We start from the raw sequence: 16596 nt of genomic DNA, 5'->3' as shown, positions 1-16596 counted from the left end.
ATTGTTTCTTTATTTAAGTCATCCACCTGGAAACTGGAGCTGGGTGCATGTGTTCCTGATTGAGAGGTGTGCTAACACAGGCAGCTGTGGCCAGTCTCACCTCTGCTAACTGGAGTCGGTGCCGTGGACCTCACAACTGTTTTTGTACTGTGGATGTGCCCACAATCTTTATTTATTTATTTTAATTGAATTATCTGAATTATAACGTATTTTCAACTGCTATCGGGAAGAAGCACCTTATAGATTCAAACCAGTTGTATTTCAGGTGTTCTATATAATAAAATAAAATATCAGAACCTAAAAATATGTGTTTTTGCACATAAGCCTGTTAGGTTAGGATCATGAGCTGTAAGGTTTATCAACACAACTTGTTAAAGCCAAACTACTGTATGGTCCAAACATGGTCTCTACCGACTCCGAAACAGCAACACGGCTGAAGCCAAAACTAACCACGGAGCCTCTAAAATGGATGTAGCTACTGTGATCGTATGACATCATGACTACATTCATTTTTCATTTACAGTCTATAGTTTATCACAGTGGTCTCCAACCTTTTTTGCGCCACGGACCGGTTTATGCCCGACAATATTTTCATGGACCGGCCTTTAAGGTGTCACGGATAAATACAACAAAATAAAACTAGTACCGGTACCGAAAAAAAAATAATTTATTCATAACACACGTGAAAAGACCCAGGAAAACCGAGTAAACGATAAAAACGATAACAAAATAACGCTGAAAACCAATAAAAACCCTGAAAACCAGACATTTCACACCTGAGCCTCAACTCTCGCGGCCCGGTACCAAACGACTCACGGACCGGTACCGGTCCGAGGACCGGGGGTTGGGGACCACTGGTTTAATCACATCTGGGACAACAAACCTGAAGGGACTTTCTTTAAAACAGCACAACACCTCAGCCTGAACTCAAGCCGGGGGAGAGGAGTTAAAAACAAAAACATTAAAGTTTCAATGATGCAAACTGCCCACTGATGATCTGCACTTGTTACACTTGGAAAGCAACAGTGCAAACCGAAACCTTTACTCAGGCTAACAAACAACAAAAACAAGCATCACAGCTTTAAAACAGTTTGATTATTTATTTGCATGATAGTATTAATTACCTCTTCTTGTGAAAACCAGCCCCTCTAGATTTTGCAGATTTTGGAAATTATTGCAAGCAAAGACATTTGATTCCAAGTGGCTTCCTTATTTGTATGTATACAGATTTATATATAAAAGAACGTTTTTTTGCTGAATTCACTGTTCTTCTGTGAGAAAAGTGCTACTTTTTGGGATGTTGAAGACTAAACGAACAACGCTGCAATGGTCTGATTTTGGACAAATGTTGTACAGGTAATCACAGCTGCATTTGTGGCTCACCTCACTTGAAATGAGGCGAAATTCAGGTTTTTTTTTTTGGCGTTTAGAATGAAGATTTAAAGACTCCAAAATCCTGGGGAAAGTGAAATATAAGCAAACATCATCAAGATTATTACCCTTTAAAAAAAAAAAAACAAAAAAAGAAAAACAAAAACAAAGTACTGGAATAGCCACAGTCACTAACAATAAAGCTAAAGATAGCTAGCTAGCTAGAAAGGTAAATACTCTTGGTAGTTACACGCTATGTGACAAAGCTATGAGGAAGACAGCAAGTTGATCCTTGATCAAAGTAGCTACTATTCAGTCACGCTTTTTGGGAAAAGCAACACATTTCATTGCTTAATCGAGAGTTGTAAAAAAGTAAGCGCAGATATAAAACAAGGAATGATATGAAAGCAGTAAAAACCGACAATCCTCATCTAAACCTATCGTTGTAGAGACTAGTGAGAAAGGCCACGAGGTTCACAGAGAGAGAACATGAGAAAAGTCCTACAGTAAAAAGCTTCAAACAAGGCAGTCCAGCAAACAAATGTGCATTTAAATAGAAAGGCAAACTTTACACTTATTACAGTATAGCTTCAAGGTTCACTCATTCACACAGTCATTCATTCATTCAGGCGTGATGTCTTATTTCTCCCACATCCATCGTAGGTCCACGTGTGGCCAGCAACTTCTCTTGTTCACGAATGCAACTTAAAGACACTTTAAAATGAACATCTTATTGTCAGAACTCCTCTCTGACAGCATCTCTCCACAAAACCAAACCGGTGAACTTGCCTTGTAAGTGCACTCATGCAGACCAGGAGCAGCTGGTGGTACCATTTGAGTAATCTCACAAACTGCTGACAGGTGAATAATCACAGAGTTGACGTGAACTTCTCTGGTAAAAAGCTTAAAAACAGTGAAAAGCATTCAGCAGTAGAGCTGATGTTCTCTGGATATAAAACAATACGGTAAAGATGTGAGAAAAAGTTATGCAACGTCCGTATTTTTACTTGAAGTATGAAATGCTCTTTGAACCTTGAGGGATTAGGGTTTCATTTGGACTCTGGTGTTTCTGCACCCAGTACCCTGTACTCTCACAGTACCCTGTAGCGCAAAGAATAGGCTGCCTTCAAAATAAAAGTGCCATTGTATACTCTTCTCAAATAATTAGAATGCTGGAAGTACGCAATGAAATTCATGTCTTTGAAGGAATGCTGAACTACATAAGAAAAAGATTTGTGACTTCACTTTACAAAGGAAGTGCTATAGAAGTGCTTCCAAAGGTCTTCCTTCCAAATTCCTGTGCAAAACAAAGCACAGCTGTTTTCTTCTGTCTGTATCTTCAGTCTTTTAAAGGAAGTTTAACGAAACGAAAATAAATCACAGCCTCGGTCTACGGTCAGAAAAAATAACGAGCAAGTACTTCAGGTTCAACGAGTCTCGTTTGCAATTAAAATACATTCAAAACCTTCATTTACATTGATTTTGAGCAGAATTTGGTGGAACGTGTACCTTCATCGAAATAAAATCGCACATTTGAAGGATTTTTACAACTTGTGCGAGAATCTGATGTGAAACAGGATGAGATTCCACTTCTGCAGTCCCAGAGTCTTTGCCGTGTTTGGGAAATGAACTGTACTTCAAACATTCCCCTGCAGGACTCTCGAGCTCCATATCTGACCCGCGGGCTGGTGGTGGATGCCCGGGGGGGCTTCACTTTTAAACTTTGCGGATTTGTGGTAAAAACACCGGTCAGTCTCTTAGGCTGTTGATGTGAGCGCAGATCTTGAGGGCAGGGCCAAGCTTGATGTTCATGGTGGACATGAGATGCTCCTCCTTCAGCAGCAGCAGCGCCTGTCCATCAATTTCCTGCGACAGGAACTGGGAGGCGAGATCCTCGCACCCTGAGAGGACGACGGATAAAAGCACAGGTGGACAAAAATGCAAAGGTTGAAAATTATGGTACATTAACATTAATGCACACAGTCGTTCATGCATTAGCTCCAAATGCAAACATTTACATAACAAATAAAAGCATCAAGTTCGAGGTGGAAACAGCTGAACTCCAGATTAATGTGTCACATTAATATGAAACTGGTCTGTTATTTTAACTGTACAGTATTAACAATGTTGATAAGCATGAAACTGCAAATTAAAAGAAGAACTGATCAAAACATCAATTACTGCACTTGAATATAAAAGCAGAGCAACACAAGATAAACATCAGCAGTAGCCAGAAACCAGCTAATTCAGGAGCACTGCCATTCATTTTCCTCTTTACCCCCACTTCCATCATCTATCAGTTCAGGAGTTCACAGATTCCACAGAGGGAGAGACGCTGGAAGGGCTTTAAAAATACTGGTGGCCACCATGCTACCCCTCTGCCTCCTAGCACACACCTCTATGGTGCCAATTTCAACATCCTGCATCCCCTTGCCCTCGAGTTAACTCATTCAGAAGATAACTCGACCTCTGACCTTGACCGTGAAGTCGAGCCTTTTATCTTTATGTGAATCAGTGCTGCATTATAAGATCAAAAATCAGATCTTCTAACCTTGCAGTGAGGAAATAAACTGTGACACTTCCTCCACGCTCCACTGGGAGGGGCTAGCAGGCAGGCAGGTGGGCGGTGGTGAGCTCTCTGCTGGGAGCGGAGGAGGCGGCTGGTGGCAGGACGCTGAGGAGGCCGGCGAGAGAGACATGGGGTCATCTTCATCCTCCTCTACGCTGGACTCCTCATCTGAATGGCTCGACTCGGACCGGCACTACAAGCGGAGGAAGAAAAAAAAAGCAGCAGCGTTCACTAGTGTCCCCGGTCTGCTTGCAAAAACATGAACATAGGCTACAAGGACAAAACCCCGTCTGCATATTTAAAGATTAGAGCTGCACAGACGGGGATTGTTACAGTTTATAAAAAAGAAGCACAAACCTCGAGATACCTGAGCACCGTCACAGAGAAGCAAGTAATGACTTCAAAAGGCTCATCATGCATACAAGTGAAAAATGCACATTCAGATGGATTCAGGTCTATTTTTGCTGTTACATGAAGTTTGTGTTCAGGAGTCTCATACATTTGGTTTGGGGCCAGTTTGTAACAATGGAGGAGAAATTTAAAGGGGCTCTTTTATGCTTATTTACTCTGCATTTCTATTCTTTACTCGGCATAATTCAGTGTATTTGTGTTAATCTGGGCTTCTGGCCGTGGTTTCTAAGCTCGCAGCCAGAGTGGTGTGAAATGACCACACTGGGGATGTCTCCTCTGAAACAGAGCTTCAGCAGTCTGAAGCCTGAGCTTTGACTAATGGATTATTTGTATGTACACTGACATCATTATTAGAAAGAGATCGCCCTCCTCGCACAATTATATTTGTGTGCTCCTCCATCCGTGTTGATGTCCCTGAGCACAAAGCCAGATCTGTATGTGGTTTAATGTGGTTACAAGTGAAGTTATTTTACAAAAAACACTTCCCAGGAAGCTGAAAGCTGCGGTAGAAGCAGATCATTTTGAACATGATCGCAGTTATTGATGACTGGGTGTAAAGTTCTAGCATCCAAATATGTTTAAAACTACTTAAAGTTGCATTTCTGCCAATAGGATGATAGAAAAGTAATAAATTGACTGAAAAAGGTGTAAAAAAATATTATATGTGTTTTGCAGAGTTAAACATACAAACATTAAAAATATTTGGAGCCAAATATTTTGCACATATCAACACTTACAGGCTTTATTAAGAGGCCACTAAAGTTTAAAAACCCTTTTGCTAAAGTTTGAAATCCATCAGACAAATCTGAGCCCACCATCTCGTCTGCTGGTTCGTCTTCTTTCGGCTGCTCTCAGATCATCAGCCTCTTTCTTACCAGCTTCTGTCACACCAACGCTCTGCATGTCCTCCTTCGCTACATCCATGAATCTTCTCTGTGGTCTCCTGCTTTTCCTCCTGCCTGGCAGCTCTATATTCAACACCCTCTGCCCAAAATATCCACTAACCCTCCTCTGCACACGTCCAAACCACATCAGCCTTGGCTCTCCAACTGCATCTCCAAACTGCTCAACCTGAGCCGTCCCTCTGATGCACTCGTTTCTAAACAAATGCAATGCCTCTTTTGCTCTCCACACAGACCGCTTACCTGCATGTGAGCAAAGGCTATTTAAATGTGATCAAAGCAGGAAAGGCTCCAGTACAACTACACAGATCAGTTATCAGCTGGGATCGGACTTCTAATTTTTGACCTGCACCAATAATTTTCCTTGTAGGGACTGTATAATCCTGCCTCACCTTGGCAGGTACGGGCCTCCCTGCTATCTTGGCACTGGCTATTTCTGAGCTGGTCCTGCGGGGAACCCTCCTCCTGGCGATTCCTCCCTCGTCGTCCGAGTTGGAGAGGTGTCCGCGGCTCTGATCCCGATCCGAAGAGTGATCTTGAGCTTGACGCTGGCCGTGACCCTGCCGCACGCCGAAGTGCTGCCTGAAGCTGACGTTGTACCTGGGGAACCAATACATACTGTATCGTAGACAAAGAGTGACATATACGGTACTGAAGCCAAGACGAGCAACACAGTTTTTGTCTCTTTGCACCGTACGCGGTATATAAGCTATACACGTGTAGTGGGCAAAGGGACAAATACAAAGCAGAAGCAGAAAATGTCAAATCATAAGCTGACAACATACTGTAACAAACAATGCAGACAGCGCATTGTTTTCTACTGAAACATGTCACATAATAAATACAGTGTACATTTTAATACGGAGCACATTCAGAGGAGAAACAAAGCGTCCTCCACTGTACTGCGAGGTTACATGCTGCATGTGAAAGTGGATGAAGTGAGGCTATCACAATATGTAGACACAGAAAAAAAAACATGAGAACAGAAAAACACAAGCTGTGAGATTTACAGCTGGAGCCACCTGAGAATTCACACTAAAGTCCCGTTTTAGACAACATTTAGTGGGTCACATCTTTAGTAACACTGGCTTTTGATATCGATTCATTATATATCAGTGTTTCCCCACACACACACACACACACACACACACACACACACACACACACACACACACACTAGTCTTTGGCAGCTCTGGGATTTAAAGTCATTTTGTGTCCTTTTTTTTTTTTTTTAAAAATGGCTTTTAGCCATTGGCTGGCATGTTCTCCCCAAGCTTGCATGGGTTCCCTCTGAGTACTTTGGCTTCCTCCCACAGTCCAAAGACACATACGCTATGTTGTTGTTGTTGTGACTGTAAAATGACCCCTAGGTGTCCCTCTGTTAGCCCTACAACAGCCTGGTGACCAGTCCACGGTGTACGCAGCCTTTTGTCTCATGACAGCTGGGATAGGCCATGGCTGACACCATCTTTCATCCAACAGAACAGAAAACTGACAAGAGTACAGCCTCCTCACTCTTACTTTGAAAGCTCACTTGATGCTAAACAGCTGGCATAGCCCATCCTGTTCCAGATGGGTAACCCTTCTGTTTGTTATATATTTATATATATGTATACATTAGGGGTGCAACGATACTCCTATCGATATTGAACCGTTCGATACAGTGCTTTCGGTTCGGTACGCATATGTATCGAACAATACAATTTAAAAATTTTTTATCAACTTTTCTTCTGACGATGCCGTCTGTGTGGAGCACTCAGTGCGTTCAACTACTCCGCCTAGGCTGCACTGTGGAGCGCAGATCCACTGAGCGCAGCGCAAGCTAGCAAGACAGAAGCTAAGCTTGTTGCAAAATGCCAACTGCCTCAACGACTGAACCTCCCCCACCCTGATTCAGATCTGGCGTTTGGAACTATTTTGGTTTTCATGTGACGTATGACCCTGAAGGTAAGCGCGTCATGGACTAAAGTAAAACAGTATGTTGGATGTGCCATGCAATGCTCAATTACATGGGTGGGAACTAGTGTGTTAGCGCAGTTAGCTCGTTAACGTGTTGGCCGTCTAGCCCCACGCACGGGGCGATCCGCGGTAGCTCGTTAACGGAGATTTGCTGTGTTGTGGCGCTAAGGTCATATCAGACTAACGCTGACAGCACTAGTGGGAACACAACAAATATGACTGCACATTTACTCCGACATCATCCTAGTGCAAAGACAAGTGGAAGCAGACAAAAACAACAAGCACGCATGCTACAAACTTTACCCGAGTCATTTAGAAAGCCGTTAGCACAGGATTCTCCTTATGATATGTTTAATATGCTGCTGAGAATATAGCCCAGAAGAAGCGTATAGTATAGCTTTTATTTTGAAAGAGCCATTTCTCTGTAATAAACTCTCTTTTCCAAAGATGAGTGATTTCTCCATCAGATAGATTTATTATTTTATCCCTTTGTTGTTTCAGCAACATTAAATTTAAAAACTGTACTTTTGAGTTAAAATATATATTTATAATTTTAATAAATGACAAATTAAAAAGGCATGAACATTTTTTTGTATCGAAAAAATATCAAACCGTGACACAAAAGTATCGAACCGAACCGTGAATTTTGTGTATCGTTGCACCCCTAATATATACATCTATATATGCGCGCAGTCGATTCTACTAAAGCAGTCAGCCTTCAGCTGCAGTTCTAGATGCTACAGTTTGTAGATGGGAAAGCAGACGTTATTATATAAAGGATTTATTTTCCATTTATTTAAGAAGGCACACACATGCACTGCATGGCACAATTACAGTGCAGTTATGTGGGAAACACTGTATATAACTAAGAACTAAAAGCCTCAAAGAGGATTGAGGTTTTGAGCTTTATGCAGTTTTGTTTGACTTCAAGATATCCAAATCTTACTGCACAGCATCTATGACAAACTGCACTGTAACTAGAAACAGACGTTCATCACTCGCACTGTGAAATAAGCTGAAGTGGCTGCAGCTGTTTGCAGTACAGTGATTTATTCTGTATATGTTTCATGCATTTTGAAGTACCTCTTGGCACAAGACATGGAGCAGAACCTTTTGGTGCCTCGGAACTGGCTGGCAGGAGCAAAGTTTTTACAGTATTCACACTTCAGCACTGAGGAGAGAGTTTAGAGACAGAACAAAGCAGATGGTGAATAATACACAAACGCAAACGTGGTATTATATACTCCAACGGGTTATGAGTCCCGGTCCACACACAGAAAATCAGACTGCGATGATATTTTCTTGTGATATCGCGCTGCCTGCGGTTTAGACTCAGAGGTGGGAAATTCCCAGCTTGAAAGTTATAATTAAAGTCTTTATGCTTTCCTGCAGCCCAGCTCAAACAAACAGGGCAAACAAGGGTCATCTTGTTACACAACATTAAATCCCATAAGCCATGTCCATGTTATAATGTTAAAGGGACAGATCACCAAAAAATCAAAACAAAAAAACAATTCATATTGTTCATATTTTCCCTCCAATTCTCTACATTCATAATGCTCAAAATTTTTTTATGCGTTTCAGTTTTGAAGATATCAGCTGTACCAAGGTCTGCCTTTAATATACATTACTGTAATCTACTGTCCAGTATGGCAGTCACCGTGTACAGTATAAAGAAAAAACTGCAGCAAATCATGACTGTGTGACTTAAAAGAAGAAAATGAGAATCTAGCTAGAAAACTGGGCACACCAAGTAAATAACTAAAAATCTAGAGGATAATAAAACGCTAACGGCCAAAGAACAACAACAATAAAACATGTACTATGGCTAATGCACAGAGACTTCAGCAATGCAGAAATCACATTTTGATTTTCAAGATTTTAAGAGCCGTTTCTCATGCAGAGGCAACTTTATCCCAGAAACCTTACAGTAGATATTTATGATTCTGATTTCAGCCCTTAAACGTGTCTTTAAAGCAGCACTGCTTTAAGCAGTCTGGCTGTTACCTGTTGCTGTGGTAACAGTCTCCGACGGGTTAGTGTCTGGACTGTCGTTAGTCAAATCTTCACCAGCCGAGTCCTTGACTGGACCGCAGACCTGTCAAACACAAATTCAGTTTAAGAGTCAGCGACCGACAAAAACAAAACAAAAAACAAACTACAAATCCCATGTACTCACAGGGAAAGGCTCCGCCCCCTCCTGGATCACAAAGCCCTCTATGAGGTGTGTAAGAACCTGCGGTTTAACCACAGCTTGAGGTGGAGGAGCTCTCTCACCCTGACCACAAGTCCCACGGGACACCAGCAGCACTGGAGAAGGAGAGGATGCAGGAGGAGAAGGAGAGGATGCAGGAGGAGGAGGTGGAGGAGGAGGAGGAGCAGCAGAGCCTGGAGAGGTGAGAGGAAGATAAATACTGTTTTTCACCGAGTGTGTGTGTTGACAGTATTTTACAGGGATGTATTTCTATGTTATTACCTGCATCGACGGGATTGGCTGGGATGGCCGAGGCATGATCTCTGACTGGCTGGAGCCGTGGAGGGGAGGGGCCATGTTCGTCATTGGCTGAATTCGAGTCTGATTTTCTTTTCAGAGAGCCAGTCGTCTGTTTACTCTAAACAAAAAGTGCCAACAGATACAGACAGACACTGAGAGTGATTGTAGGATGTAATATTTACACAAGGAGCAGTTATGGCTGAGTAGCGTGTTTGTTTTAGTGCTAGAACCCAAAATCACCATCTGTGACATGTAGAAATGTGTGTGGGTTAGAAAAACATCAAGTCTGATTCATGAGAATCACTTAAATCCTGCTTCAGCTGACCTGTGGCGTCTGACCTCCTGATGAGTCTCCATTGGTGGTTACACCAGCTGATGCTGCTCTCTGCTCTTCGGTCACCAGGTGGAGAGAGAGGGAGGAGCGAGACAGCGAGGGGGGAGGAGATGAAATGGTGGAGGGCCAGCAAGAGGCGGGGCTTGAAGCCAGCTGTCTGTTCTGACTCTGTCCAGAGCTCTGATTGGCTTGTGGATGCACCTGAGACACCTGAGCCAAGGGGGGAGCCTCCTGGGGTGACTGAAGCGTCTTCAGCCCCACCCCTCGGCCGACGACTCCACCCTCCCTGGAAGCGATGGACGCCACCATGGTGAGCAGACTAGAGGAGCTGCTGAGGACGGCGGCACCATCCTGGCTGCAGCTGCCACGGGCCAGAGCGAGAGCCTGGGCATTTCCAAGTGTGCTCTGCCTGGCTCCCACTATCTGCACTGGGATGTGAGGCGTGTGGGGAGGCTGGCTGGAGCTGCTGGCAGGCGGCGGAGCAGGCAGGATGGGAGGGGGGTTCCTTGAAGGAAGCTGGAGGGGCAGGCGGAGCCCCTGTAAAGTTTTAGGTTGGATGGGGATGGGTCCGTTTCCGTGGCCTGATTTCTCAGCACCGAGTGAGGTTTTCTGTAGAGGCTGCACCACCAGAGTCTGAGCGTTGACCGCTGGTTTGATGGTTGCCGTGCCCACCGGGTACCCGTGAGGCTGAGATGTGGCGTTGGATGTCAAGACCAGAGTATGTGCTGCTGTGGGAGCTGTGGTTCCTGTGGTGAGGGTTCGAGTACCGTGGAGTAAGAGCTGGGAGAGAGGGATGGAAGACGACGAGGACGACGAGGCACCGGAAGAAGAGACGGGGTGAGCTTTGAGATTAGTAGGCTGGGGGTAGGTAGGGATTTTGATGTGGGATGGCTGGGGCTGAGGCTGGCTTGGTTTGGTGGGGGACTGAGGGGTAGACTGGTGAGAGGGCTGGACCAGCGAGTAGGCAGCTGGGAAAAATAAGAATGAAAATATATTAGTGTCTATTTAGTGATTCATCACATTTAAAACGGCAGTTCACCCCCAAATTAACGTTACGTTACATATAAAAGCATTTAAACCTGAATCACTGTCATGAATTTGCTTCAATATTATTATAACTAAAATGAGAAAGTCCAAATTAAGTGTACGCTTCTGAAATTTCTGCCAAATCCACCACAGGCTCCATCATCATACACAACCTTCAGAGCATTACAAAGCTCATTTATATGTTTAATTCCTCTTCTTTCTTTCCTACCCGAGTCACTTCTCTCTGGGGCTTCAGTCTTAACACCCACACCTTTAGGACCCGACAGACCTCGCATGGCTAGATTCTGTACCTGGAGATGGAGCACAGAGCAAATGTTTGGGTGAAAACACCCATCTGTCACTTTGTTGCTGAAGAACGAAAGAATGTGTCTTCAAGCCATGAGAACATTTTTATGTTAGCCACACACCTGGTCGTTATCAGATTGGCTGCTGGATGAGGAAGTCGGAGGCACTTCCTGCTGCTGTTGCTGAGCCTGTGGCTGCTGGGCAACAGTTGCCACAGCAGTAGTTGCAGTGCTGCCGGGCATGAAAATGAGCTGGGAGGGGATAGGCGTCCTAAGGGAGCGGTTCACCTGCAGGACAAAAAGACATTAAAGCCATTAAAATGCACAAAACTGAGCTGCCGCACATAAACCATCTGATCAAACTCACTCTCAGGTACATCTGGCCCTGCCCTCCGGCTGTCCCACTAAGCAGCACTGATTGGCTGATTGTGGATGTTGCTGAGGCACCCATTGGACGGCTGCTGGTTGTAGACCCTGATCCAGATGTTACATTGACCTGAAGAACAGGAACGTGCATCTTTAAGATCCTTTGTGGCTCGAAGGAAAAAAAGCGGTACTGATTTTGTGGCATAAAGAGCTATCGTTTTTGTATGATTACGTACTGCGGTTGTGCTGGTAGTCTGAGAAGAGCTACTGCTGGAGGGGCTTGACTGACGACTGGCAGCCAGAGTGGCCTTAAAAAAACAAAGAAAGTAAAACGAAGAAAGGGAAGAGACAGAGAAAAAAAGCAGCTTAAGGTTTCAATAAACTCCAAACAAAATGAAAACTGAGATGTTTACAGAGGCTGTTGTGTGGTTGATGCAAAATATGCTCAGCTTTGTTTCTGGCCACAAAGCCTCCATGTTTTACAACCCACAGCTGTCCAGCATCGACTGTAGACGTGGCCTCCCCACCTTTTTCTTCTGGTTTTCATGGGAGTTAATTATTGCATGCAAGTAGGTGGCAATCTGTCTTATGCAACGCTGTTATAGCGTCATCATGTATCGTTTTATTTCTTACAATAGTTTTTCTTTGTGCTTTGCAAACAACACGTGCAGGATGTTTATAACTTCCTTTACTTGAAAGAAAGAAAGTGAAATTTGCACACACCTTTACCTGTTGCACAGCTGCCAGGTTCTGCAGCTGTGCTGCGTTGTTGATCTGCTGCTGCAGCATCAGCTGCTGGAAGTACTGAGCGGCATTGGGCTGCCTCTGTAACGCCTGCAGGGCCTGGAGGGAGGAGCAGACGGCCAAAAATGAAAACTGAAGGAGGGACAGCATTTTGGAGAAGGAGAAGAAAAAAAAAAAAAAGGGGGAGGGAGGAACGGAGCATGAAGGAAGTAAAGTGCTGTGAAAAGATGGGGATGGAAAACATGACGGCAAAGAGTCAGAAGAAGACATGAAAGAGTGAGGGATGGGAGAAATTTAGGATGGAAAAGGAAGTGCAGAGAAAATTGAGGGGATAGAGCAGACTGAGAGAAACGAGTGCAGAAGGAGCAGAGAGAGAGCGAAGCTGCAGAAACCTGCCAGCTGCCTGATGTATGAGGGGAGGCTCGTACAGTAATAAGTCGGGGGATGAAAGCGAGCGCGGCGGGCTGGATTAGTGTGTGCCGGGTGACAGAGACAGATGGCCGTGCAGGGTGACAAAAGCCTGAGAAAATAACACCCAGCCTCCATCACACCCAGCACGACTCGGTCTCTTTTCTTTACCCCCCCCGATTCAGTCAGTCTTCATCAGTTTCTGTCCATCGGCTAACACATAAATCAGAAATTATGAAGACAAATGAGCCACACACACTTTCTGCCCCTGCTTACACGCAAACAGTCCATGTTTACGCCGCAGCCAAAAACAAAATTTGGACACGAAAATGCAAAGTGATATCATCATTTTCTATTAATTTTTTATTACAATTTTGTTCACTGGCAGGATTATAAATGCTCCGCCTACATCACAGTGAAGGTTTTGCCACAGGGATCTATTTTACGTGTTTCACGACGCATCTGAAATGAGTTTTAAACTATGCAAAGAACCAAACGCTCCCACGAGTCACGTTTTTAAAGTCTAGACCTGAATCTAGACCTGTATACGTGCAATCTAATCCCCAGGCATGCAACCTACTTTTAGCCCAACAATAACAACTCGAAAGCAGAACAATGCACCATGCTGCCGGGCTATCACCCTCAAGGTATGGTTCAAGTGTGAGAACAGCGAGATATTAAAGATGGTAGGGGTCATTAAAAGCCACCCCATGAAGATTATGACCACTTCCTACTTGGGGAGGGGAGTTTTTGAGGATGAGCACTGGTTTCTAATCAGGGATGTCTCCCTTTTTTCACATTTACAAACAAAGAAACGCATTTCCTGTCGAACAAAACTTACATTTTTAAGCATTTTAAATATTTTTTACGCGATGCCTTTTCCCCCCTTTGTGCACAACAATCCTGGCACACTTGGATTATTACTGAGGCCCAAAACTGGAAATCCAGCTAACTAACATGTGTGTTAGTTTTTAACTGTTAAACTAAACTGCTCTTAATCTGAATTCTAAAGGCAGCTGTGAACCGAGCCTTTAAAAGCTTTTTCCATGAAGTGAGGACTCATTGTCAGAGTGTGAAAATCAATGTGGTCTGGTCCTGTAGCCACACAGGTATAAACACTCACACCTACCTGGACCGCCTGCCTTTCATACAGAGACATGGAATTCATGGGAGAGGGGCGGGAGCTGGTCCCAGACGGAGTGCTTCCATTGGTCGAGGCCCCCTGCTGGTTCTGCTCTCCGTCTGTCTCCATGGCTGCTGAGGAGACAGATGAGGCGTCCGTCAGTCAAACACAGGATGAAACAAACACCAGTTTCTCTCTCTGCGAGAGTCTGATGGATAGAGGAGGAAAAAAAACTCCACACCTGTCACGGTTCCTGACAAACAGCAGACCTCACAGAGTCGAGATGCTGTGAAACACTTTTTACAGCGTGGATGACTGATGTAGTTCTGCTGCTGGTTATTTTTAACACTTTCAACATTTTAAAATGTTTTCATTTTTTATGGCAGTAAATCACAACGACTGAGTGTCTCGCTGACAGCTGTTTTTTCCTATCGCCACCATGGAGACGGACACAATGCTCCACAGACCAGTTTACACCTTTAAAGGGCTTCCATCATGCTTTTCCTTTTTTCTGTCACACACACACACGCATGCACGCACACTATAACGGATGGATTTAGTATGGACGTTCATATGAAAGATTACATTTACTGCCCTCATTACTTGAAACTTTGGTAAATTATATGCAGTTTTTTCCTGCTTGGATCTGTAGGATGTCCAAATAAGGGGACATCTCAGGTATACAGAAGCTCCACCGACCTCCTGTTCAAACCTTCTGCTTATGAGGGGCAGCCAATCAACAGAAAGTTGACCTAAGGGGCAGTCGATGAACTGAGTAGCTTCACCAAAGCCCAATATAAGACCGATCCACCACATTCTTGTTTTACATGCTGTGGACAAGCTGCAGATTCAATTTTAACCCCCTCACACTAACCACACACAACATGCATCCTGCAGACAGGAAGACTATGAAAGTACCTCTAAACTGCACAACTAAAATGATTAATGAAATCAGGTTGCATTTACAGATTTGCCAAATTAATGTAAGTCAGGCTGTCACAGGGATTGTGGTAAAAAAACAAAATCATCATAATAATAATATTCTTTACATATATGCAGAAAATGAGGGGAAAATTTGCAAAAAAAAAAAAAAAGATATCTGTCAAATCATTTTGCAAATGCTTTAAACTCAAAATGCGAGAGCTGGAGGTGGAAAGGATTCTGCAACCATGCACAAAATTCAGTCATCTCTGATATTAAAGACGTGGATTTTTGACACAATATTGCCATCATCACCTTTATCATCAATGCATGGTTACTGTTACACACTAATCTGTGTGTAAGAAAAAGCAAATATTTGCTGTAACGTATGAACCTCAGAGTGAAGTGATAAAAGACAGAAGTCTGTGCATTTTCTTCTTATTTTTGACCATTTGATAAACAAAGGTGTATTTTATGCTTGTGTAAATTAAAGCTCTGCATTAGATTTTTTTCTTGTTCCGTTTTGCACGTCTGGACATGCAGGAAAAGGCCTGGAACGTGTGAGGGGATGAAGATGGCAGCTGTAAAGATATAATTAACTGTAACATGCAATTTAAAAATGCACATTCATTTCCTCTTTGCAGCAGTTTATCATTTTAATCAGGTTATCTGGTTTAGGTAGGAAGTCATTATAAAGCATCCATTTTCGGGGATTCACAGGAATAAAACGGGGAAACGTGCTTTAGTACAAAGGCTCCTGCATGAGAAACATTTCCAAAAGCATCGCTCACACAGCCTTTCTGCATCTACTTCACCACCTTACAGGACTTGTTCAGACCAGGTGTTCACAATCTTTTTTTTTTTTTTTGCAGTTTCCTTTATCACTGCTCCTCCTCCTCCAACCATCCTGTCCCAGCACCTACAGTCTGCCTCCGTCTCCAGCCTCCACCAGCTCAAAAACAGCCACCTGAGCAGCTCACACAGCGCTAACGTTAGCTAGCCATCCTCCATGTTTCAGACCAGTTAACACTGGATCCACCGGAGGCTACTCCTCCTAGCCTCCCGCTAGCCCCCCCGCCTCCACCGCTGCTGTCTGGCTCGTTAACTCGGCTCTCGCTCCGACCTTACCGTCACCGCTCCGGGTTCGTCCGGCTCCTCCTGCACCGGCTGCCCGCTGCAGAGCGACACCGAGCGATGCAACGATCCGCCGGGCTTCTTGTCTGCGTTGTGCCCGGTGCTGCTGCTCTTTTCGCCCGTCTTCTTCTTCTTCTCTGTGCAGGACGCTCGAAGCGGCAGCAGCAGCACTGATTTTACTGTTCTGCATAAATTTGCAGCTGATGTGTGGAAACGCCTCCTTCTTTTTTCTGCTCGGCCCTTTCCGGCGCTGCACGATGACGGAGCAGGACGGGGACAGGGGCTCACTTTACCCCCAAAGGCTTCGGGATCAACATGCTTAGCATTATCTCAAACTTCATGTTTTACTGGACACCAGAGTAGTTTTGCATTTTTCACAACTTGACATGATACTTGTTCATCCTGCACCTATATTCATCTGACACAAGGTGGTTCAGCTTCCTCCCCCTCCCTTCCTTCTGATTGGCTGACACTTAACAACAGAAGGTTTGAACGGCAGGTGGGTGGAGCTTCTTTTCCTGAGATGACC

At 44.1% G+C, this 16596-nt stretch overlaps 1 protein-coding gene across 5 annotated transcripts; it reads right to left on the bottom strand.

The window, feature by feature from the left end:
- Window positions 1–105: 105 nt before the first annotated feature.
- On the bottom strand, window positions 106–16356 carry LOC309698107 (polyhomeotic-like protein 1). 5 transcript variants are annotated; one of them, XM_082520401.1, is made up of 15 exons: window positions 16062–16356; window positions 14019–14146; window positions 12461–12580; window positions 11974–12045; window positions 11739–11867; window positions 11495–11659; window positions 11296–11377; window positions 10032–11008; window positions 9689–9824; window positions 9392–9600; window positions 9220–9310; window positions 8296–8383; window positions 5646–5871; window positions 3923–4133; window positions 106–3272 (listed from the first exon to the last, which is right to left on the bottom strand). In XM_082520401.1, the coding sequence occupies exons 1-15, from the start codon at window positions 16255–16257 to the stop codon at window positions 3121–3123; spliced, it is 2982 nt and encodes a 993-aa protein (XP_082376527.1). In that variant the 5' UTR covers window positions 16258–16356; the 3' UTR covers window positions 106–3120. The 5 variants fall into 5 exon arrangements, with proteins under 5 accessions (XP_082376527.1, XP_082376530.1, XP_082376529.1 ...); XM_082520404.1 differs by having other exon boundaries at window positions 5646–5853; XM_082520403.1 differs by having other exon boundaries at window positions 12467–12580.
- Window positions 16357–16596: the final 240 nt, after the last annotated feature.

The sequence above is a fragment of the Aulonocara stuartgranti genome (assembly GCF_965226115.1).
Source record: "Aulonocara stuartgranti genome assembly, chromosome: 22".
In the NCBI taxonomy this organism is placed as follows: Eukaryota; Metazoa; Chordata; class Actinopteri; order Cichliformes; family Cichlidae; genus Aulonocara; species Aulonocara stuartgranti.
Note: the sequence above shows the minus strand (reverse complement) of the source record. Positions and strands in the feature narration are given on the sequence as shown.

What these genes read in the sequence shown, in the direction of transcription:
- LOC309698107 (XM_082520401.1), bottom strand. Translation starts at nt 16,257, where the DNA reads ATGCAGAACAGTAAAATCAGTGCTGCTGCTGCCGCTTCGAGCGTCCTG. An exon ending in ACGAACCCGGAGCGGTGACG is followed by an intron (nt 14,147 to 16,061) that starts GTAAGGTCGGAG and finishes CTGTCTCCTCAG; the next exon opens with CAGCCATGGAGACAGACGGA. An exon ending in ATGAAAGGCAGGCGGTCCAG is followed by an intron (nt 12,581 to 14,018) that starts GTAGGTGTGAGT and finishes TCCTCCCTCCAG; the next exon opens with GCCCTGCAGGCGTTACAGAG.